Below are 24,197 nucleotides of genomic sequence, written 5' to 3'. Positions count from 1 at the left end.
CCTTTTGGATTTTGGGACATCGCTCACCCCATTGACTCATACCAGTTAGGGCCTCTCCTACAACTTCTGTGTGATTAGACCTAGAATGGCCCCCAACCAAGCCAGAAACCAATTAAATTACTCTTTAGGGATTCTGAACTCAGAGACACAGATAGACTTTGCCAATGTAGTTGAGGAACGTAAGGGAACAGATACGTGGACTGTAAGCTCAGGCATCAGGGCACCAGTTTCTGCAAGCCAGCCGCCCACAGGACAGATCTAATACATGGCATACTTTGTTTAGCTTATGGGTGATTAAATTTGAAATGATAGCCAACATTTAAGTACTGGAATAGCTCATATTTTAAAATGGATGAGCTTCCAGAGCAAAGTGCATGGAAACTGTGACCGCCCGAGAATGAACATGCTGATAACATAGAGGTCAGGCCTGAGCTGTGTTTGGGACCTTTAAAACATCCATTGGAAGACCGATGGAGCTCCCCTGTACATATGTTCCCCTGAGGGTCCATTCAAGAGCATTAATGGGCACAGGCCCAACTCACCTGCTGCCTGTGGAGTTAGTTCTCCTCAGAGTAGTTGGAGAACTTTCAGCAAACTCACAGGAGACAAGACAAATGAAGAATTCTGTTTTGCATAGGTGGCTCAGAGTCCCCACTACTACTCCCTTTTGCTCCCCAGATCCTGACCCTGAGGGCATATGTGATTTTCCATTTTGGACCCACTTTTCATGTGTGTGAGACCCCACCGTCAGGGGCGCCTGCAAACCCTGCACTGAGTGAAGGAGCTCAGCTCAGGAGGCTTCAGAGGAGCCCAGTCCCCGCCCCTGGTGAGGTCTGGCTGTTAGCAACTCCTGAATACCCAAGGCTATTTCACACCTAGAGTAAGCGCTCTCCCTTCTCCCTGCTACCCCCACAAAATACACAATTTATTTGAGCAAATCTGAGTGGATCTTCTGACCTGATAGCCAAAGGAGCCCTCACTAAATCAACCTCTGAGAGTTAACCTAGCAAAGGAGAGGTGCCACGGGGAAGGAAACTAGGCTGTGTGGCTGTATTTCCATCATATCATCTGGAGCCATTGGTTCCTTTAAAAAGACCGGGTGCGCCATCCTGGGGGCCTCAGGATCCCTGTTGACATGGACTTTTTTGGGCTTCTTCCCACCCACAGCATCTGGGCATGGCTACATCACAGATGACATCAAACTATAAAATGCCTTTACTTTTTTTTCCTTTGGCCCCCACATTCTTGCTCAAGTTGTCAACTCATATGTTTGGGTGATATCTTTAAATGTTTGCTGAATTTTGGTGACCTGGTTTACTGGGTCTGTTTATGGACACATGCAAAGAGAGGAAAGGGTCCTCACTGTCTGCAGGCAGAGACCTGGGTGTTTTCTGGCTCTAACCCGAGGCAGTGGGTGAGCAGCATGTTTTAAGCCACGGTGCAGTTCTTTGCTCTTTGCTGTGAGTCAGTGCCGTGTGCTATCTAAAATAGCTGGTGAGTGTGGGCAGGACAATCCAAACATAACAACAATTCATTGAATTTATTCCCAGGGAGACTGTGACCCTTTGTCCAAAGTCTGAACGTGGCTCTGTCTGTCTGGCCGTGTTAAGGGTCGGATTGAGCACGTAGACCCAAGGCGCTGGCTGGTTCAGCCCAGCCTTGGAGAGCCCCACATGCAGCTGCATGCTGTGTCTTTAGGGATTGGGAGCAAGTGGCTTTGACCAGATGTCTGACACTAAGTGGGCCCACACTTGTGGCTGGGCTTCCCTAGTTAACTGCACAGAGCGTGTGTTTACCTAATGATGCACAAACTCACTAATGCAGCTCAAGACCAAGGCATGTTTGGGATAGTTACACTTTTAGAACATGTATTAGAACATGTATTGCAAAAGAATCACCCTCCCCCTACCACATATACTTGTGTGACATGTTATTATGCTGTTCCCATGAGGGTTCACGCAATAGCTCTGCTGATGGTAGGGCCAATGACTAAGTTTCAAATCTGCCTGGGACCTGTAATGCTCAGCTGGCTATTCAGCTTTAGATCATTGAAAGGGTCATCCCATGACTAAGCAAACGCATATGAGACATGATGAAAGAAGGCTTCTGACTGGAAAAGACCATGTGGTGATGAGCAAACTCTAGGCCAACTGCAGGCAAACTGCTACTGTAATGCATCAGAGCACAGAATGGACACCCTTTCCTGGCAGCAGCAGCAGCCCTGCAAAGAGAAGTCATTGTTAGAAGTATTGCAAAACATCAGTGCAACAGAGGCTGAGCAATTTCCAAGGATGAGATGTGGCAAGTACCTGTTGTCACAGAGAAAACTTTTAGAGATCACTCTGTAGCCAGCAAGGAGGAAGACTTGCTGGACTAAGACATATTTGATTACCACTTAGCCTTGCCTTAGGCAGAGATGTGACTGAAAGTCACCCTCCAGCCTCCCTTTCTGCACCGTACCATTTTCTTGACCTCTCTCTTGGCTCTCGCACATCCCACCTCACCACCATCCATGCTCTAGACAATCTTCATACTCTCTGCCCTCTTCTAGCCCTCATTTTTATCCTAGAATGATTATCTGCCACAGTGTTGAATCTTCTGAGATGATTATAAGACTTATAGTTAACTGTGAAATAGACAACCGTGTCCCCCTTTTGGTGACTATCATCAGAAGAGGAAGGGACTGGTGGATTTTTTTTTTTTACTCTACTGAAACTACAAATCATGGTTTACGTCAAGCAAGCTGTGCTTAAGGCAAAGAAAACAGCAAACAGCATATCTCACAGGAGACCAGAAGCATAAAGCCATCCAAATAGAATGACAGTTTCCCTGAAAGAGACACAAATTGTTATCTGTTGTTGCTTTTTTTGTTAGGGACTTTTGTTTTGTTTTGAGAACTTGACATTGCCCCTCCTTTGTTTCAAGGACTTGACGCTGCCCACAAATACAGAAGCAGCATTGGTCAGCACTTAGCATCTCTTTGGAACTGACTGGTCACTACAGCATCCTGGTAAAAGTTTATCTAAGGAGCCCCAACTTCTTTACTTATGAGGACAACTTAAGTGACAAGAGAGCTACAAACAAATTACAATTGAGTTGGAAACTTTGCTGTCAGACTGTAGTTGTTATACCCTAATTCTTGCCTTGCTGTCACCTGCAAAGGCTAACACCGAGCCCAAGCTCTGTATAAATACAGAAATACCATCTGATTGCTTTATTGCTTAAATTTGCTAACTTCTGAGAGCAATGTTGTGGAGACTAAGAAAAGGAAGATTCTAGGATTATTAAACTTGCTAGAGAGTTTCACTAGCTCTCCAGTCATTTCCGAAATGATCACATTTGGGGACCCATCCTGTGTGATGTTTCCACCCATTACCACCCAGTGAAATGGCCATTCCAAACGACTCCAGAAAGTCGATCTTACTCTTGCTAGATAAAACTCCCCATAAGAGTTCATTTGCTTCAAGGTAATTTGCCTGGGCCTCTTTACTCTACTTATGTATCAGTGTCCCAGTGCTCAAGGAATGTAGTAAGAATTCTTTTTCATTTTTATGAGGATAAATTAAAAACACTGAGAAGGGCAAACCAGAAGACGCTTCCTCTGAATGTAGGTCTGTTCCTCTTTCTCCTGTTGCAATCGCATCGATTCTCTTGCTGATATTTTCTAACTTCTTTCTTAGTTGTAAAGATTTTCTTCTAATTTATTCCACCCTCAAATTCCCTGTCCCTCCAAATAAATTGATTTCCTATTCTCGTCCCAGAGTCTTTCCAGTCAACATCTGACCTTACAGCCTCTTCACTTCTTCTACATCATGGCTTCTTCTTCACAAAGTCATAATTGGCTGGGCATCTGCCACCAAGCACCACTGGCTGAGTGGGATAGCTGATAAATTCCTAAAGCCTTACACTTTGGCAGTAGTCAAATTCCGTATCCGTGCGGCCTGATGCCACCCTTCCCTTTTAAAAAGATTTTATTTATTTATTTTCAGGGAGTAGGGAAGGGAGGGAGAAAGGGAGAGAAACACTGATGTGAGAGAGAAATATGAATTGGCTGCCTCTCACATGCACCCGTACCGGGGATCTAACCTGCAACCCGGGCATATGCTCTGACCAGGAATTGAACCAGCAACCTTTTGCCTTACAAAAGGACAGCCAACCAACTGGGCCACACTGGTCAGGGCATAACCTCCTTCTCATTTAACACACCATTCTGATTACTGACAGATAATCCTGGTCCCTTTTGAGTTCCTCACCACCATCACCACTTTTGAATCTTTCTTCCAGTCTCGTAGCATTATGACAGTTTTCTAAGCTTGCTGAAGGGAGGGAGGTGCCCCCATGTGATGACAGTTAAAATCCTCTCACATACCTCCCCAATCTTTTTTCTGATTCCGACTCTGCACCTGCACTCTATTCAAACTCAATATTCACTCTGCTCACCCGGTGTTTCCCGACCACTCACTGTGGAAGGCATTGCTGTAAAGTTGTCTAGATGGTCAAGGACCTCACAAGACCGTAGGCATGGACCTAGATTTTAGGCCTACTTGGAGAATAAGGACATCCCACAGTTGTCCTTATTGGACACTGAAATGGGAATTCATAAGCATATTCCCATTTCAGCTTAAGTTACTAGTATAAAATGTAGCCGTTTTTTTAGGGAAATGTGTTGTGCTTTGTGTCACCTCATCTCCAAAATCCATTTAACTGGCGTATTTCAGATTTTTTAATTCAGATCAAATAAAAGCTATTAAAGATTAGAAAACATAAGGCAAATATATCAGGATCTTATTGCAAGCTGGTTTCTCAACCTGCATACTTGAAATGAGCATCATTAGCTGAGTTTAAATACAATAGAGATAGCAGAGAATTTGAACAACCAGCCACACAGGAAAAGGTGTTTAAACAAGCTTCCAAAATCAGTAGTTAAAGTGACATCTGATGTGGAATTTGATGAGCAACACAGATCAAGGGAAAAATGTTAATTAAACATGGTGGTGACTAGTGATAAAATAATGATAAACTATCCATTGCTTAAATATCTATGTGTAGCGGGGAAAGATGACAAGGAGGGCAAAGCCTTTTGTCACGAAAGTTCTGGCTGGTGAGTCTGCCAGGTGGTTCTGAGCTTCTGCTGAACCCCGAGTGGAAGGCTGGCCCTCTCAGAGGTAATCAGCTTGGTCGCTTTAGGAAAGTGGTTTGCAGGAGCATTTATAATACATCAAACAGCAATTAGCATAGCCCCCACCCCTTACAACTAACTTCAAATGCCTGGGGTATCAATATTCTCTCTTCAATCTCCCTAGATGATTCTATCTAATGTGCAGTGAGAATTGAAAGCCACAGTTCTAAGAGATCTGATGACTTCATATTTTGAGGGTGGCTAAGGAAATCTGGTTTCGTTTCAGGATGGTAGACTAAGTATATCCTGTAGCTTCTTCATTCCTGCAACAAGGGCCTCAACTGATGATCCTAAATAAGTGAACCTTTCAACAAACCAGAAACTTCTAAATCCTAAGATACAAGATGTAGACTGGCTTGGTGCAAAAACAAAAAGGCCACTCTAAAGTGTGCATAGAAGACTATTGCAACAGAGGAGAAGGGAGCACCAAGCCTGCTTCCTCCCTGAAGGTGCTAAACACCAGAAGCAGAGGAGTATTACGGACCATCAGCATGTGGGTCCTTGGGACACCACTGCAGGAGGGGCCAGAAATTCCTCTTCCATTGATGCCCTGACATGTACCTTGAGCCAAACAGCAGCGAGAGTGTCAGCTGCCAGGTAGGACTTGTGACCAGGGAGCCCAAATTAGACAGGCATGGCCATGTGTCATGAGGCCGGCCGTTGCCAGAGGAATAAGGTCCCAGAACTGAACACCTCTGAGAAATCTCACCCAGTGACATCCTTTTTCACTGTCACTGAGAACAGGTCAGAGGACAATTCAGACCAGCAATATCCCCAAGCAGATGACACCCACTGACAGAGAATGCAGTCTAATGGAGAATCTCAACCAAATGGTGATGGAAAAATACAATACAAGCATTTTTTTAAAAAAAGATTGCAGAGTCAAGATCACCACACATTCGAGGAAGACCAACACTACAAAAGATGACAAACTCAACAACGTGGATGAACAAACACTCAAGGAAGATAAATAATAGAGCAAGCAAAGCAGGAATTAAGACTAGGGTGGGTAAATTTTTCTAATACATGTGTGAGGTACAGCAGTCACCAGCAAATCAACCAGAAGACATGGAAATTAAAATTGGATTCTTACAATAAGAAACTGAATAAGCAGATGAAATTGATTTCTTTTTTGAAGTTTAATTTTATTACCATAAAGACTAATGTATGTCTTATAACCTAGTGCCTAATGATAGTTCCTAAGTTCAATAGTTCACTTTTTTTGAAAGTACATAATAATATTCAAATAAGAGGTTATAGGAAGTATTTTTGAAGAATGAAATGTTTTATGTATTCTTTTAAAAAGACTTGGTTCATTTTGAAAAATAATCATCAGTAAGTGAAAAATAAAATTGAAAGAAAGAAAAATACGTTTTTCCCAAAAACACATTAAAAAAATACTTGCTGGTATTTGTAGTTTAAATGTGTGGAGTTAAAATGGGCCAAATTTACAAAAGGCAGTTAACAACAGCTTGCAAAAGGATTGGTCTCATCTCTTTAGCACCAAAAAGAATGAGGTAAATACACCATGTAAGATACAGCCAGGTTTCTCCTCGACTCCTTACATGGACCCACTGCCCCGGCCAGCCACAGTACGTAAGCATGCTTCCTCCCAACCCCACTGAGGAATCTAAAGGAAGGATTTAAGAATGACTGCTCAGATTATACACACTGCCAGGATTTTTTCCCCTCTCCGTAGTATGTCAGTGAATACAAGCAGGTATCAACTTCTTTAATCAGAAATAAATAACTCCACCTTCAGGAAACTCAGTTACTTTCCCGGTCCTTTTTAACCTGTCATATAAAAAAGCCTTTTTATTGCTACAACTATTTCCTAATTATGGTTGGATTTTTTTGTTAAGGAAAATTTCCCCCAGGCATACCTGTTTCTATTTCTATTTTCGAATGACAAAGTATGTGTATTTTATGTACTGTCCCAAGTTTTCTTTTATTCATTCTTCTTCTTTTAATACTTTAATCTGTTACTTTTTGAGGCATATTGTACATTGGACCAAAAAGAGAACTGGCACGTTGACCCTAAAACACACATTTCATAATCTGAGTAAATTCTGAGAACATGACACTTCAATGACATTTTCCATCAAAGAAAATTCATCCAGTTTTGTGCTTAACCAAAAACTTCTAACATTAATTTCTAACTGGTTATATCCCCAGCGCACATGTATTTTCAAAAGAAAACAAGCCATTTCAAAGTAATCTTTTCCTAAATGCCATCTGATACATTTTTATAGCGAACTGAAAATTCTCAGTAAACTGAAGTTATGTTTAACAACAAAATGAATATAGCTTATAAGCCCACCTTATAGGTTTCTTAGTTTAAAGGCAACAGTAAATTAGCATTCTGCAATGGAGCTATAAGCCCAGTTACTTTTATCTGGAATCTTATGGCCATAGCATCTCACAAAACCATGACCCACATCCTAGCACTTTTTTGGGGGGGTGGGGGGGTGGGCATCTGGCTACGCAGAAGCCTTTGATGAGATCCTTTGTCCAAATTAGTATAATTTTTTTATTTTCCAGGAAAATATGGAAACCATATCACACATTCTTACTGAACATAAGTTACATTACCATCAATGTCTCTTTTAATTTTGCTCTAAAAGAATTTTGAAAAGTCTAGACATCGCTGATATTTTTGAATTACACACAGAAGACAATTTCAAAAGATAAATCTTAGTATCTGACCCATTTGGCGTATCTTTACTACCCAGAATAAAATCCATAAAAATGAAACTAATGTGATTTTCAAAAAGTTCATATATGGCAGAGTCTTAGGATGAGGAACTTCTAAACAAAAGAAGGTGGATACTCTCATCTTGCTACTTACAAGCATTTTTCCTCATGGGGATGCTGGTGTATTTGTGCAAGTTTTGCTTGCAGGCAAGCATGTATATAGGGCCAGAGCTTGTTGGTGTCTGTTCCAGAGAATGTTTCCAACACCCCTTTTTTCTGGTAATGTTCCAGGACAGGTTTGGTTTGGTCTTCGTAAGCCCTTAGTCTCTTGATAAGTGTCTCTGGTCTATCATCCTCACGCTTAATGAGAAGTTCTCCGGTCAGATCGTCCGTACCGGCCACTTTGGGGGGGTTGAATTCAAGGTCGTAGACGCGACCACTGGCTGGATGAACCCAGCGAGCATCGAGGTGTTGCATGATGACCTCAAAGGGCACATTCAGGTTAATCACCAGGTGTATCTGGTGAACTCTATCGAGGGCTTCAGCTTGTGCGAGAGTCCTGGGGAAACCACACAACAGCCAGCTATACTGAGTGAGATTTTTCAACTCCTGAAGTGTCAGACGAGTCATGAGGTCATCCGGGATGAGTTTCCCCTGGCCCATGAGATCCTTGGCCAGCACACCAATTTCTGTGTCCCTCAGCACATTGTCTCGGAGCAGGTCCCCGCTGGAGAGCTTCTTTAGCTGGAAGTGTTTGACGATGCGCAACGACAGGGAGTGCTTGCCCGAGCCTGGAGAGCCCAGGATCACTGCGCGGAGGAGCTGCCGGGAAGGCCCCATGGCTACCCAGCCGAGCCCTGGCCGCAACGACCGTTGGGCCCCCTCTGGGCCTGTGTGCTCCAGGCCAACGCCTTGAGGACACGCGCCAGGAATGTGCAACCTGCGGTGGAAACGGGTTTTTTAAAGGGACGCTACCAAAGAGCCAATTCATGAATTCAAAGGCTGAGCCAAGGAATTCTCTCACAATACAATATAAAAAGCTGAAGAGAGGGCATGTAGAAAAGGAAAATCAAGAAATGTAAAGTGCAGATTCAAAAGTTCTGCCATTCATAAGTAGAAAATGGAGAGGATGGAGGGATACAGTATTTCAAGAAATAATTAAATAGACAAGAATTTCCTGGAAGTAAACAATAATATGGATTGCAAGAACAGACAGTGCAACAGGACAGAGCATCTAGAAACAAATGTTAACCGAGTTGTAGGTAAATAGGTTTCTCACACTGCACTGGTAGGGTGTTGCCACTGCTATTTTGGGAAGCAACTTGGCTGTGGCTCTGGGTTGTTTTTTTAATTACTTCCCAGTATCTTCCTTACACAAATACTCTCATAGACCAACAAGAAAGCACATATAGGATGTTCCCTTCACCCTTGTTTATAACTGTGAAAATTTGTTAACAACCTGAATTTCCACTAATAAAAGAATGCCTAAACAAATCTTAACGGTACTGTGGAATATTATGCAGCAACCGAAGACAGAAAGGCAGATTTCTGTGTGCTAACCATGAAAAGATTTCTAAGACATTGTATCTGCAAACAGCTGCAGAATGGTAAAATTTATGTTCAGCTTGTGTTCAAGGGTCACGGAACTTATGTTTAAATATACCTAGTAAGTGAACTGAGAAGCCAAGTTTCAAGCAGTGGAAAGACATGACTTGACTTTTGTTTTTCAAGGATTACTTGTCTGCAAGAATGGAAGCAGGAGGAGCTGTTAGGAGGCTATTTCAATAGACCAGCAGAAAGGTGAGGAAGTACAAATATTTTAATTTAATTTCTCCAATATGAGTGAGAGTGAGCATCTTGCCATTTATTTTTGGACAATTTGCATTTTATTTCCATGTAAAATTCTTGAATTGACAATTATGCACTTAGTCGCTTTCTTGGAAAAATGTTTTAGGTTTTGTTTGCTCCTTGAGCTGTGAAACAGGTCCTTCGCTTTGTCTTCGGGGTCCAATTGCACTGGCTTAATACAGCATCAAGCCATGCATTACACAATGCTCATGCTAATTAGAGGCTGCTGAGCCACCAAGGCTGCATCCACTTCATTCTCTTCCGTTCATGAGCCAATTCATTTCTAAAAAAGATCCATAGAAAATAATCTGATGGGTTGTTCTTTTTCTATAAACAAGAGAAAGCTATTTCCAGAATAAGAATTTGGGGAGTAGAAGCCTAATTTCTGCATTTGTATTTTCTGGGAGCAGAGTAGCAATGCGCTCTAATTTCTCAGATTTCTTTTTTGTTGTTTCTGCTATTTTTGGCTTTTAAATAGTGATATAATCTCTCTTATTGTTTCTGTACCCAAAAGAGTTACACTGAATACCTAAGAAGTCTCAAAAGGCAGATGCATATTTAATAGAAATTTGGCTCACATCCTACAGCAAAGGGAAAAAATGATGTTATAACTTGAAACAGTATTTTTCATAATACTAATTGATTTGCATAATAAAGCAGCACACTATTACTGTCTTTTAGGATAACTAATTACATGCACAAAAAGGGATCTCACCAAGGCCCTTCTATCCTGGATAGATTTACGCTTCTAGTATGTCTAACCGTTACCTAATTTCATACCAGACTCTAAACATCCCAGAACATCCCAGAGAGTGTCTGCAGAGAGAGGGTACATTCCCTTGGTTCTGAGTGTGGGTGGGAGAGCATGGGCTCCCGAGTGACTTAGCCCAAGCACACTGCATGTGGGCCTCCTGGTTGGTGTCAGGCTGCTAAGCACAGAGTCATTTTTGGCTCCCAGGACCACTTTGCCCCTTCCTCCTTTTCCTACACTGATGACCCATAACCTGTTTGAGGCAAATGATTTTGAAGCTTGTTCTTAGTAACAGCTGACAAGGGATTCTTTGATAAAAAACATAACCAGTAGCTAAGTAATATCATCTAATGTATTTGACCTCATTTAGTAGTAGTAGTAGTAGCAGTAGTAGTAGTAGTAGTAATAATAATAATAATCATGCCAACCCAAAAGCCCATTGAAATTTTCTAGGTATTTCTTTACAACAACAGAAACCAAACGACAGAACAACAAAAGAAAAACAGAAGGGACTCCTCCAGTTAGTCTTAGTGTTAACATTACTAATCATTTCAGGGTGAAAATTTTCAAGTTGACTTATTGCCTGCTCCCTAAAGGAGAGTGAGCATCTTAGGGCATCCCAGGAGAAAGAGCTAAGAGCCACAGGAGGATAGCAAGTGAGACATTCATTCATGGATTCAGCCAACCTGCAGTGGGCAACCTGCAGTGTGGCTAGTTGCTCTAGAGGCAGGGGACAAAGCCCATGAGGAAGACTGAGGCCTGGGTGTCTGTTCTCACGACAGTGACATTCTAGTGGGCATTATGGGCCAGTGTTGCCCGAGGGATCCTCTGGGAATGTGAGATGATTTTAGGTCTCTGCCGAAGAGCGTTCCACTCCCCTGCCTCCAGGTTTGATAAGCATGTTTGACTCTTTGTTGCTACATATTTAACTACAGACATTTCAAAGATAAGTAAGTTAGAGAATGGTATAGTCCCACATACTCATCTCTCGTTTCAACCATGGTCAACATTATGCCAATTTTATTCTACCTGATATTTTTTTCTGGGGTATTTTTCAATCATGTTTTATCTTATTTTTTTCTGGAGTATTTTAACTAATAATACCTTTTAATTTTAATAATGAATGTTTATGTTTTAATGTGTATCAGAAAAATATAATGAGCACATCAACCTCATACTTCAGGGTGTTCTTGCTTAGGACAAAACTTAACTATAAATTCAAGTTTTCAGACAAGCTACACAGATAGGGCACAGTTCAACAAAGGAGTAATAAATGACTAAAGTTTAGAACTATTGTTAGAGGAAACAAGAGGGTAAGAGGAGGTAGTAGACATTCCCCTTTACCTTCCCTCCCTCAGTGAGGTTAGGGTGGTTACAAGAAATCCCTTCCTCTATAGACAATATTTAGCATCATGCCTGGCACTTAATAAGTGTCTACAACAGAGAAGGTAATAGAGTTTAGGGGAGACACCTTTGAAAGCAGAAAACTGATACTAGCTAATATTCATTAAGTACCTACCATGTGCAAACACTGGTAGGCGATTTATATATATATTATCTCATTTCCTCTTCACAGCTACACTATGAGTAGATGTTATAATCCCCATTCTTGGAATTTAAAAATTGAGGTTCAGAGAAATTAAGTAACTTAGTCATAAATCTATGAAGTCACAGGGCTAGGACCTGAATTCAAGCCTGCCTTCCTCTAAGTCCATGTTGTTTTCCACCCAGCTCCCCACACAGCCAGGGCCCATTTCCCAACCACCAGGAGGCAGCTGGAGAAAGAAGTAGGTAAGTGGAGTTTAGAGGCCTGGTGTAAACCTGATTCTTCCATTTGCTAAGGTCGTGACCTTGACACCATTTCACTCCACTTTTTCTGAGCCTCTGTGTCGTATGCATAAAATAAGAACAGTAATACTAGTTACTCAATTTGCAAGCACAAAGAGAAATAATGTATATGGAAATCTAACACTGTAGGCACTAAAGCTGGGTACTCTATCTGAAGGCCCTAAGAGGGCCTGTGATCTTACACAATCCCCTTCCCTGCAAAGGTGAGGGAGCTGGCCCCTAAAGTCCTGCTGGGGTTAATGTTCCAGAATTGATTAGACTGAACCTGTTACTAATACCAACTCTGAAGGTAAAGGAAATAACTAGATGAACCTCCATTCAGGATGATTTTATTTATAATTATTTATAATTTTCTTTGTCTGGATTCCTTAGAAAGCAGAGCCTGACAGCGCTCTGTTGCTGCTGCTGTTGAGTAGGAGGGAGCGCAATCCTGAGGAGCAGAAGCCAGGGACGCAGGGGTACGGCCTTGGGAGGAGGCGGAGAAATCCGAGCAGGTGTAACTGAGCTGGTCGCCACTCAGTGCTACTGACTGCTCTGTCTTACAGAACCATGCTCTGAAAGCTGCATCTTAGGACAGACTGTCTAGAGTGGGGGAAAAAAGAACAGGTTTTTCTCCCATTTGCAACATTTTGACTATGAGATGTTAATTCCTCTGCAATTCTTGGTTGTGCAGTTCTAGGCTCCAAAGCAAAGTTCACCGTGTCTCGCCTCTTGGGGTCCACAGGGAAGCCCAGGAAAGGAGACCAGAGGCGTGTGGCATGGGCGTGAGACTGGGCTCTCGGAGACACACCTGTGGGAAGTAGTTGGAGCTGGTGGAGTTGGTCAGGGTGGCATTTGGAACAAGAAACAGGTGAGGATGAGCAGACCTGAAGTTGTGTGAGTGTATGATACAATACTTATGCCCAATCAAGTTCCGATCAGAATCTGAAGAGGCTAACTTCATAAAATAAGTATGATGATGAAAAGGGAAATAATTCATAGAAGAGAAAAAAAGATCCAAGTATCTTATTCTGAAAAGGGTGGGTAATAATAGTACTAACTAATAAAGTTGTTGCAGTGATGGAATGAATTCAAGAAGTTAATATTTATGAAGCACTTAAAATATATGTGACATATAAAAGCCACTATGTCGATGTTTGTTTTAAAAATTAAATATTAGCTATACTAACTTAGATGGCTGCTGCAACTGAGCATTAAATTTACCTCTAAGCTTTCTAGCAGTTAAGGAAAAAAAAGAAAATATGATCAAAATGAGCCTGCTAATTCTGAAGGGAAGCCAAGAATTTACCTGGCATGAAAACTGAGAGGGAATTGATCCCAAGGGACATTAAAATGCAGAATAAATAATGATTTCAAAATGGTTTAAGGATGGCTAGTTCTTTTGCTGGTACTTTACCAGATATAGCTACTTCTTCTGGAAGCTAAGATAATGAAGTTCAGATTTATAGCTTTCTGAGGTGTTACTATGAGACAGTAATTCCCAAGCAGGGGTGGTGTTGCCTCCCCGGGAGCCACTGGGCAATGTCTGGTGATATTTTTGGTTGTCACTATGTGGGGCGGAAGGTGGCGGGGGAGGGGTAAAGCTACTGGCATCTACTAGATAGAGGCTAGGGATGCTATTAATATTGCACGGGACATACCTGTACTAAAAACATTATTTGTTCACTATCCAAAATTCAAATTTAACTGGGAACCCTGTAGTTTAATTTGTTTGCTCTAGCGACGTGGCTACTAAACTTTCTGGTGTGTGGGACAGCCCTCCACAACAAAGCCTTGTCCAGCCCAAAATGTGAATAGTAGGTAAATAGACAAATTCTGCCCTAAGTGAAGTATAGATCTTTGCATATTTTCCTGGAGGAATGGAGGCATAGTATGGATATTAAAATTTATTTTCCTTAGTCCAACTTCTAAGATTAGTTAGCTGACAATTAGTTCCAGGTCCAAACCTCTGGCCTCAGCCTAGTTTATTTGTGTCTGTGAAGCTGATGGAAGCTCGAGTTCTGCCTCCAATGAACAAGTGACCAAGTAGACATTGTATAGGGAGCTTCTTGAACATCCCCATTGCTCTTTCAATATCTTCTGTCCATACCAATAGTCTGACAGTTGCTACCTGCTGCCTCATCTGGTTACTTGGAGAGATTCATTGTGTAAACAGTCAGTGGATCCAGAAATATTTATCCAGACTAAAGTGATTTTAATAAAGTGATTTGGACAGTAAAAAAATGAGGCAGAAAATAGCACCTACAAAACTAGAGGGGCTTGCATTTCAGTGGCAAAAGTAATTCAGAAGAAGGACACCCTCTATCTTTATGTGGGATTAGGTCAAAGTTAAGGGGTGACTGAAGGACAAGCTGGGACAGAGAGCTGGGTGAAGTCCACTTTCCAGAGGAGGTCCTGTGAGTGTCGGCAGTTGTTGGGATATGTGGTCTTTTGAGCAAGGAGTCCCAGCTGCCATGGGGCTCTGGACAAGGGTGGTAGAAAAGATTTAGTGAAAAGTCGGAATTTTAATTCCCTCTTTCTTAAACTCCCATTACTTTTCTAGTTGCCTTTGCCAAGGTCCACATCACCTTGCCTGCCCCCACCCCACACTTTTTTAGGCGCTTCATGCAATAGGAACCAAATAATACAGCACAAAGAAAATATTCTCTAAGTAGAGATAGAAATGAAAAAAATGTAAAATCCCTCACGAACATATCAATGGGTTAATCTTTCACCGCCACCTGCTTCCCAGGCCAACCTAGAATGAGACAAACAGGAATTAGTGGTGTCTTCAGTTATTGCCCAGGGAATATGTATTGCAGTCAGCAAACTATAGTGGGTGCATTGCTAACTATGAAATGGCACAGAAAAATGGGAAAGTCAGCAGCCAGCGGCTCTGCTGAGCAAAACTGCCATCTGTTATCGTCTGTGGGGAGGTGGCCCCTGCACTTGCACCTTCACACCACACTAAAAAAGATGGAAGGGTCCTGGCCAGTGTAGCTCAGTGGATTGAGCTCGGGCTGAGAAACAAAGAGTCAGCAGTTCGATTCCCAGTCAGGGCACAAGCCTGGGTTGCGGGCCAGGTCCCCAGTGGGAGCCATGTGAGAGGCAACTGCACATTGATGTTTCTCTCATTCTCCTTCCCTTCCCCTCTGTCTAAAAATAAATAAACAAATAAATAAATAAATTGTTTTTAAAAAGCAATTATAAAAAAGAAGAAACTGGAAGGCAGAACCGTGCTTGATGTGATGTGATGTGATACCCGATGTTCACACTGGTGATCCTGATTCACCCAGAAAGGATTCAGTGGCACTTAGTGTCCTCTGTTCAGAGGGCAGGGAATTTTATCATCCACTTTTGAAAGCTTGCTATCAAAAAATAGCTGAAAATAACTTTTTCTGTCTGTGATTGAAGGGTCAGTTTCAATGTTCTGAAAAGCTGACCTCCATGCTACACTTCGTTGCCCATCTGGGCGGGAGATGAGGCCCCACGGCACTTCCACAAGGTGCTGTATGTCCCAGGGGCACAGCTGACTTCTCATTGGTTTCGTTTTGAATCGGATGCTTCTGGATGGCCCTGCCATTTTTAAAAAGTAACCTTTTTCTGATAGCATGGTGTTAGATTTACAAAAAAGTTGTGTGAATGGTCATTTGCACATACCCCGTCATCGAGTTTCCGCTACCATAACATCTTACATGACAGGGCACACGTGTCAGATCTAACATATTGGCGCATTACTATTCATTAAACTCCAGGCTCCATTTAGATGTCACCACCTCATGCACTCACGCCCTCGCTCTGTTCCAGATCCCATTCCCGGCCACCGCACTACACTGAGTTGTTGTGTGTTCCCCAGTCTCCTCTGGTCTGTGACAGTTTCTCAGTTGCTTGTTTTTCTTTCTTTATTTCTTTTGGTTTTTAATCCTTACCTGAGGATATGTTTATTGACTTGAGAGAGAGAGGGATGAAAGGGGATAGAGAGAGGAGAGAGCAAATTCAATCAATTGCCTCCTATATGCACACTGACCAGGGATCAAACCCACAACCCAGGCAAGTGCCATGGTGGGGATCGAACCCGCAACATTTTGGTGTGCAGGACAACTCTCCAATCAACCGAGCCACCAAGCCAGGGCTCTTTCCTTGCTTTTATTGACCTTGACAGTCTTGAGGAGTTCTGGCCAGGTATTTTGTAGAATGCCCATTACCCAAATTTGAGTTTGTCTGTTGTTTTTCGTGTGATTAACTGTGGTTATGGGTTTGGGGGAAGAATAATACAGAGGTGAAATGCCCTTCTTGTCACATCATGTCAGGGGTGTGAGATACCACATGACATCTCCAGTGATGTTAACCTTTATCATTAGGTCAAGTTGATGTCTGCCACCTTAGTCCTCAAGACAGAATGCAAGGTAGGATTGAGGATAATAGGATTGCAACACCTGAGCTCCAAACTTGGCAGTTTTACAAACAAACTCAGTATGTCCCAAAATAGTGATGCAAGCTGCTCTGCCATCCATGTTCCTAACTTCAACATCCATCCAGTTGCCAAAGTCGTGAACCGGGGAATCGTCCTTGACTCCTGCCTCTCTCACTCCCGCCACTAAATCATGCCCCAAGTCCCACAATCCCTGTTTCCTAAATATCTCAACGCTTCCATTTCTCTCTAGCTCCCTGCCATGGTCCTCATCCAAGTCACCCTACCGCACACCAGATTACTGTGGCGCGTGATCAGCTGGACCCCCTGCCTTCAGCCTTGCCCCCTCGATTGCTTCTACTCCGCAGGCTAAGGAAATCAGATCATACTAGTCCCCCAGTGAAACCGTACTTACTGGCCTCAGGACAAAATCTGAACTTCTAGCAAGATTTACAAGTGTCCCAATCTCTCTTTTAATTGTGTCTAGTCTCCCTCCCTACTTTTTTGCCTCAAACCTCACAATCATAACCACCCTTTTTCCCACTTTCCCAAATTCACTGCTCTTGTTTCACCTCTCAAAACTTCACATATGCTTTTCTCAGCTTATAGAATGTTATCAACCAACTTTAATTAGTTTTCCATTTAACTAATCTTTCTGCAAGAAAAACTGATAAAGACTTCCTCCTTCAAGCCCTCAAAGGAAAGAGCTTCTTTGGAACCCTCTTTTTGACTAGGCCTCACCTGGCTGAGGCCAGATTAGCAAGATCCTGCTAAGTCAGTTTGGTGAGAGCCCCTCTCTCCTTGATAACTGACCACGCTTGATATCTGACCGAGTTCTTCGCCCCCCACTCTTGATGTCTGAGTCCCTGACCTGCCTGTAGCAAAAATCCCATTAGGCCAATTAGGCAAGAAGCCGCATCCCTTGATGTCTCTCTGCTCTTAGCATTTTTCAGTCCACTGACCTCACTCTGTTTCTTGACTGTGAATCCCCAGCTGTATTGCTGTATTTTAAACTGAGCTCCGTTTTATACAGAAGTCTCTTTCCTACTGTAGTAGTTACTGAATAAATTCTGACTATACATCTTTTAATTAGGGTCTGGCTTTATTTCTCTTTAACAACTCCCTGAGCCCTAGGTGAGGTTAGGACTCCTATCATATACCTCTTCTACTTCCCCTGACGTGATTCTCATTATACTTTATTGCAACTTATTCTCTAAAATTTTTTTAAGTAAACTGCAAGTGTGCTGAAAACAAGGATTAGGTCCAGTTCACCATTGTATACGCAGCACAGCTCAAAGCTTGGCATCTGTAGGGCAGCCGAGGTTTGTGGAATAATGGAATGAGTTTTTGAAGTTGCTTACTTGCCTCTATGGGAAGTTTTAGGTGGTTTGGGGTACCATCAGAAGGTAATGTAGTCAGCCTGCACCATGGATGGAATGAACCTGTATCTACTTGTATACCGCTGAGAACTCGAAGTCCTTCCTGGCCTTGGTCTTTCCTGCCGCAGAAACACTGGCCGGCCTTTCTCTAGCAAGGCCTCGTGTACAGTGGGCTGTACCTGGCTCATTCAACTTCTCAGGAGGACTCTCTCATCACCAGTGCTGAAAACTCAGTGTTGTATTCTCTGTGTTTGTTAACCTGTCTTTCTTTTGATTTTCTGGCTAGCACAAAATATACACTAGACCTAAATTAGTCAAATTTAGTGCTCAGTCACAGAAAGGTAATCGATAAATTCTTTATTTAATGTAACCATTCCGCATTCTGTATCTGTCTGTCTGCTTACTTATTCCACTGATGGTTGGAAGTAATTGCCTGGCTTTAGAAATATTTTAGCACACTGAGAAAGGGTGTCAGATATGTGTTGAGTATGAATGGGGGCTTTCTGCTGTCTTGAGACAGATAAATAGCTGGCTGATAATTTTCAAACAGAAAAATCTTCATTTTCTAGTGTATTTTAATAAAGTCTGGGTTGTGGGTAAAGGCAAACAAGACAGTGATTACACTAAATAAAATTTTATTAAGCAAATAGGTTCAAAGTGAAAGACTGTCGTCAATACTTACACCAAGAGACCAAAGGGACCTCCTGTAAGTCCATCACAGACCACCAGATTGCACCCCAAGGGGACGAGCTCTCGTTGAAACCCCTCTAACTAATGAGTGTCTGTCGCAGTTTCAAAGGTTTGTGGAAAAGAGAATTCTGTGACCTCTCTGGCAGATCCTTCTGGGTGTTAGAAGTGCTGACTCTGGGAAACCCGAGTCTATTGATTTTTCACTTAAATTCTTTCTGCAGGTAAAACCTAACTCCTTTAGTCTTTTTGCAGTGTAGGAGAAAACAGAAGCTTAAAGAGGTTAAATTACTTGCCCATAACCTCATCCAATAAGTGGTGGATTTAGGATTTGAACCTGGAACTGTCTTACTCTAAATCCCCCTCTTATGTTCTTAACCAATGGGTGCCTTGCCTACTTAATGAGATTGTCCAGTCAACAAGATAGTTCAATTCCTTAGCTAGCTTGACTTGAAGAGAATGCCCACTATTGGCCATAAACCTATATGACTCTAGCTGTGTGCGGGGAGCAGATCAGTGTGAGGCAGCTGACAGGCTGCCTTTGGAAACACTGGAGATGGAGATAGAAGACTGCAATGTAGCAGCGCTGCCTGGTGTGGTTCCCGAACCAGCTGGAAAGCACTGAGTGTCCCAGGCCTTCAGTGCAGTGTTCGACTTCACAATGTTCCCAAAAGCTCTGACATTTAAAAAGTGGTAACAGCTAATCTGAGCTCAGGACTGGCAACTGTCTCCGATCCCTCGTCTGTAAAATGAGGCTCATAATAAGGATCAATGGCACATACATGTAAAGAGCTTGAAACGGAGCCTGGTTGGTAGTACGCTTTCAATAACGCTTAGGTGTGAATAACATATTTCAATTGTTACCATTGTTTTTGTTAGTATCATTGTTATTATTCCAAAATGGGAGCAAGGTGATTAAACACAGCCACTGAAGTGGTGACTCGGCCCTCTGTACCAAGGTCCTGAGCGGCCAGTGACTCAGCCAGTCAGGTGGTAGCTCCAGCAGCTGCTGCTAAAATGCACACACAGGGGCCTAACCACCCTGTGAGTTTTGCACATTTCCTTTAGTTTTTCCCAGAATTATACCCACTGTTGTATATGCTAATATTTACTAATAAAATATTGGTGTATTTAACTCTCATTCCCCAAAGCCTTACTTTGCAGGACTCCTATTCTTACTGTATAATTTTGGCATTTCTGTTTTTTATTACAGCTCACTAATGATTCACATCCATAGATGGTTATTAGTCTTATATCTACTCTTCAGATTTTTATTTATTTTTTTAAATATTTTATTTATTTATCTTTAGAGGGGAAGGGAAGGAGAGAGGGAGAGAAACATCAATGTATGGTTGCTTCTTGTGCATCCCTTGCTGGGAACTGGCCCCTGCTGGGAACTGGCCTGCAACCCAGGCATGTGCCCTGACTGGGAATCGAACCGAGATCGTCTGGTTCTCAGGCCCGCGCTCAATCCACTGAGCTACACCAGCCAGGGCTACTCTTCAGATTTTTAACCATTCTTATTTTAACTGAAGTCTTACTTTTGCATTCTCACTGCATTCTTCATACTTTTCTCTCATCATTTGTGTAGCTTTGTTATATTCTATTTAACCTTTCTCTAATCTTACATTAACATTTCTTACATATGGCTCATTGGTTGTTTTTTTTTACACTTTTACACTGTTTTTTTTTTTTTACTTAAAAGCCTTTGTTTAAGCACATAAACATTCAAAATGCACACAAAAATATGCTTACTATAAAAACACTGACCGCAGACATGAACTAAGAGGGGATTGCTGGAGGGAAGAGGGGTACTGGGTAGAGGAGGACAAAAGGGAAAAAATTGGAACAACTGTAATAGCATAATCAATAAAATATACTTGAAAAGTAAAAACACTGAGAAATGCATACAGTTCTTATAAGCCCTTGTCCATACTTTATTGTCATCAAAATATTGAACACTTGCCTAGAAGTTATAATTGTAAAAACTGTTATATTTAAAAATATGGAACAAAGCTCAGAAACACATAAGATAATTATGAAATGTTCCCTGACATTGTCAAAATGCATTAACTAACAGGTTCTTATTTTGACGATCACTAGGTAACTCGCACATGCATTAGCTGCAGGGCTCCCATGAAGAACTCTTTCAGGTGAGCCAGGAGGATGCAGGCCTGTGTTTTCATCTCCTTAGCCTACAGGTAGATCCCATGGGGTGCAGTTTGCCTTCCCCCTTGTACAACAGACACATGCACACCCACATGCCTTGCTCTATCCTCCTGTCTCCTTAACGACCACAATTGTTGTTCATCTTGATCACATTTTATCTCTGCATAAAAGAGGGCGAATGTGTCATAGGAGCACACTAAAGTGCCACATCTGTATCCCCAGCCAACCTCTCCCTTCTACCTTGACTGCCCTATATTTGCAAATGAGTGTACTTGCTTGAGTTGAATGGAGTCAGAATATACCTAGAGGGAGTTTGTTAAGAAGAAAAACGACATGTTTCAGTTCTTCCTAGCGAACTAGGTGTTGGTGGAGGCCAGTGGACAACAGTGACATTCATGTTTCTAACTTTCTCTGAGTGAAAACTGTGTCATGGTGAATGGCATTGTGACCATGCACATGGATTCATGCAAATATAGGAAGCTATTGAGAGGTCGAGGTCCTAATTTAGGAACATTTAATGGGATCTACTGGTGGGACCTTCTGAGTACCTTGCTAGTACGTACACACTAATTACAGACCCCTGCCCAGGGCCAGCTGCCCACAGGAAGGTTCAGAGTGTGTGTCAACAGGTAAATACCACATCAAGGCATGTAAGTTACACTCTCTACCTCTTTCAGCATCTTCTGCCTGCTGAGTAGCAGGAAGTAGCCTAATTAAAGCAGATGTATCCTAAACATCTATATTGGAGAAATAAGAAGTATCAGGAAGTCAAAGGTGTTTTAGAAGGTTAAACATCTTTTATAAACTGATGTTGAATTCACTGGAAGTGTAGCTTTGGAGGTTGAGGTGGAAGGAGCCCGATTTCCCAAGTGCAGCGATGACTCGGCAAACTACGCAGGCTCTACGTGCCAGAGGAATGCGCACCTCACTCCAGCAAAGCAGCAGGTGGAAACAGCTGCGCTGTGCAAATTTCTCTGGACCATCGCAGCAGCAGAGAAGGAATCCAATTCACGTTAACACCTGGGCCAGAAATCGGGGACCTATTCTAGGAAATAGGTGCGGTGCCAACAACCTTTTACACCAGATATAGTAATAATAAGGTGTCAAGCTCTGAAATAATTTTTAAAGCCATAAAGCTGTTTATTCTGTCACTGGAAAAATGAGATATTCTTTCTTTCTTTCCTTGCTGTATCCGATAGCAGACAAGGGGTGTGTGGTGAGTTCCTAAAGGCTCTCCAGAGGAGTCTGCCGCAGTCCGTAGGACAGACACATATGAAAGGAGGCTACACAGGGACTTTGAAAGTCAGATTCTTAGACTTTGAACTTGATCACAAACCTCCTTCTATATATTTGTGTGGAAGTTCATTTATTTTTTAAAATTTATTTAATTATTTTCCAAGTAGAGTTTTCTGTCTATTACTCCCATCCCAACCCAACCCCCATGATCCCCCCTCCCATTTCCACCCTTTTTAGTTGTTGTCCATGTATCCTTTATATTTGTTCCTCTAAATCCCTCCCCTGTTTCCCCTGAAATTTCCTCCCCTCCCCCCTCTGGTCGCTGTCCCCCTGTTGTCTATTTCTTAATCTATGTAGTCTTTCTTGAGCCCTTTCTAAAGTGACATTTTAGCCATACCTGTGTAGAATCTTTTTTGTATTTCTTCCCATCTACTCATTGACTCAGATCCCTGCCTGGAAAAATAGTTAAAAGTGAAATGGGAGAGGAAATCAGTAATATTGTCAGTTAGATTTTTTAAAATGGACTAGCTGCCCAAAAATTTATTCACCAGAACCAGTCTTGGAAATAACCATAAACTACTCTATTCTATTAGGAAGCTTTTGCTGTGTAATAAACTACCCCAAAATTTATGGGTAAAAACAATGGCTATTCATGTGGCTAACAATTTTGTGGATTGGCAACTTGAGCTGAGCTTTGCTGGGCAGTTCTGGTCTTGGCCAGGCTTGGTCATGGGTCTGCTAGGTTGGCTAGAAACTGTAGGGTGGTATCTCAGCGTGGTGAGCTTGTGGCTGCTTTCCACAGTCTCCTCACCTTCCAAGCAGGCTATCCTAGGCTTTTTCTGCATTCGCTGGGTAAGGATCCTACTGAGGGAGCAGAGTGTTTAAGGTCTCTTTAAAATCTACCTTGGAACAAGCACACATCACTTTTATCACATTCTATTAGCCAAGGCAAGTCACGAAGCTATTCCATTCAAGGTCAAGCCCACCTACTGATGGGAAGGGTTGCAAATCCCCTGCATTGCTAGAGGCACAGGCAGAGGGAGGGGAAGAATTGTAGTCTGTTATACCTACCAAGTAAAGAGAAAATAGATCCAAATAATTTTATCACAGGTAAATTTTTCACAGAAGAAAAATGGGCTGATAAATAAATTGTATGAATTTGTACCTTATTTGAAATAATAGTAAGTAGTCATTCTTGCTGATATTGACACCATGAAAACAGGAAACACAGGGCAAATTTTTATTTAATTTTAGTCTGGCTTCCTAGATTTCATACATATAATCGTAAGGCTTAATACAGTAATTGCAGCAACTTTCATTTCGCAGTGGTTTATGTAGATCCTTGTTGCAGGCTGGGATATCCCAGCGGTACACTCGGAGATGGAATGTAGCATACACGATGTTTATTAGGGTGCATCCCTGGCATTAACACCTGTGGAAGAGAGAGGAAGGAGCAGAGAGAGAAGTTGATTGTCCAGGTCAGTTCCCAGCCTCAGTTCACTGCTTACAGAGCTCTGGATCTAAAATGGCCTATCAGAGTTGTTCCAGATTGGGCCGGTATGGCCTGGCCTTTGTAAATGACCCTTCCTCCATCAATCATTGGAGTCAGCTCGGCAGGATATGACCTTGGGCAAAATAGCTTTCTGAGACAAGGCAATCCCTGACAGGGCCAACAGGTGAGGGCTGTCTGCACTTTTGGGGCTGAAGGCTCTTCCTCCCAAGTCCAGCAGAATGCTAATGAACCACAGGAGATTCTAGTTACATACAACTGATTTAATCTGAAGGAGAAGCTGCATGGACATATAATGTGATGATATTTATTTTCTGTTGTTTTCCTAAAAGGATTTCAAATAGCTTCATGAAGAGTACGTGACTCAAAGCACTGTTATCTTCATGTTGCTGCTGGAGCTGAGCAGAAAGCAGAAGGCTAACTGAGGAGTTAATTAGCCATTGGTACAAGTCTGCTCCGTGCATATTTCAGACTGGCCCTTCTCCTCCCAAAGGAGCACTGATTCC

At 42.3% G+C, this 24,197-nt stretch overlaps 1 protein-coding gene and 1 long non-coding RNA gene across 2 annotated transcripts in view; one reads left to right on the top strand and one right to left on the bottom strand.

The window, feature by feature from the left end:
• Positions 1–8,023: 8,023 nt before the first annotated feature.
• On the bottom strand, positions 8,024–8,713 carry LOC118977481 (GTP:AMP phosphotransferase AK3, mitochondrial-like). Its single transcript, XM_037032414.1, has one exon. It carries the CDS (start codon positions 8,711–8,713, stop codon positions 8,024–8,026), a length of 690 nt encoding a protein of 229 aa, XP_036888309.1.
• Positions 8,714–9,399: 686 nt separating this feature from the next.
• LOC118977361 (uncharacterized) overlaps positions 9,400–24,197 on the top strand; it is a 51,527-nt gene continuing 36,729 nt past the window's right edge. The window contains exons 1-2 of the long non-coding RNA XR_005064505.1: positions 9,400–9,480; positions 9,605–9,673. This is a non-coding gene — a long non-coding RNA (uncharacterized LOC118977361). The remainder of the gene's footprint in view (positions 9,481–9,604; positions 9,674–24,197) is intronic.

This window comes from Sturnira hondurensis, unplaced genomic scaffold (assembly GCF_014824575.4).
Source record: "Sturnira hondurensis isolate 20B ecotype Veracruz unplaced genomic scaffold, ASM1482457v3 Scaffold0021354, whole genome shotgun sequence".
Classification (NCBI taxonomy): Eukaryota; Metazoa; Chordata; class Mammalia; order Chiroptera; family Phyllostomidae; genus Sturnira; species Sturnira hondurensis.
Note: the sequence above shows the minus strand (reverse complement) of the source record. Positions and strands in the feature narration are given on the sequence as shown.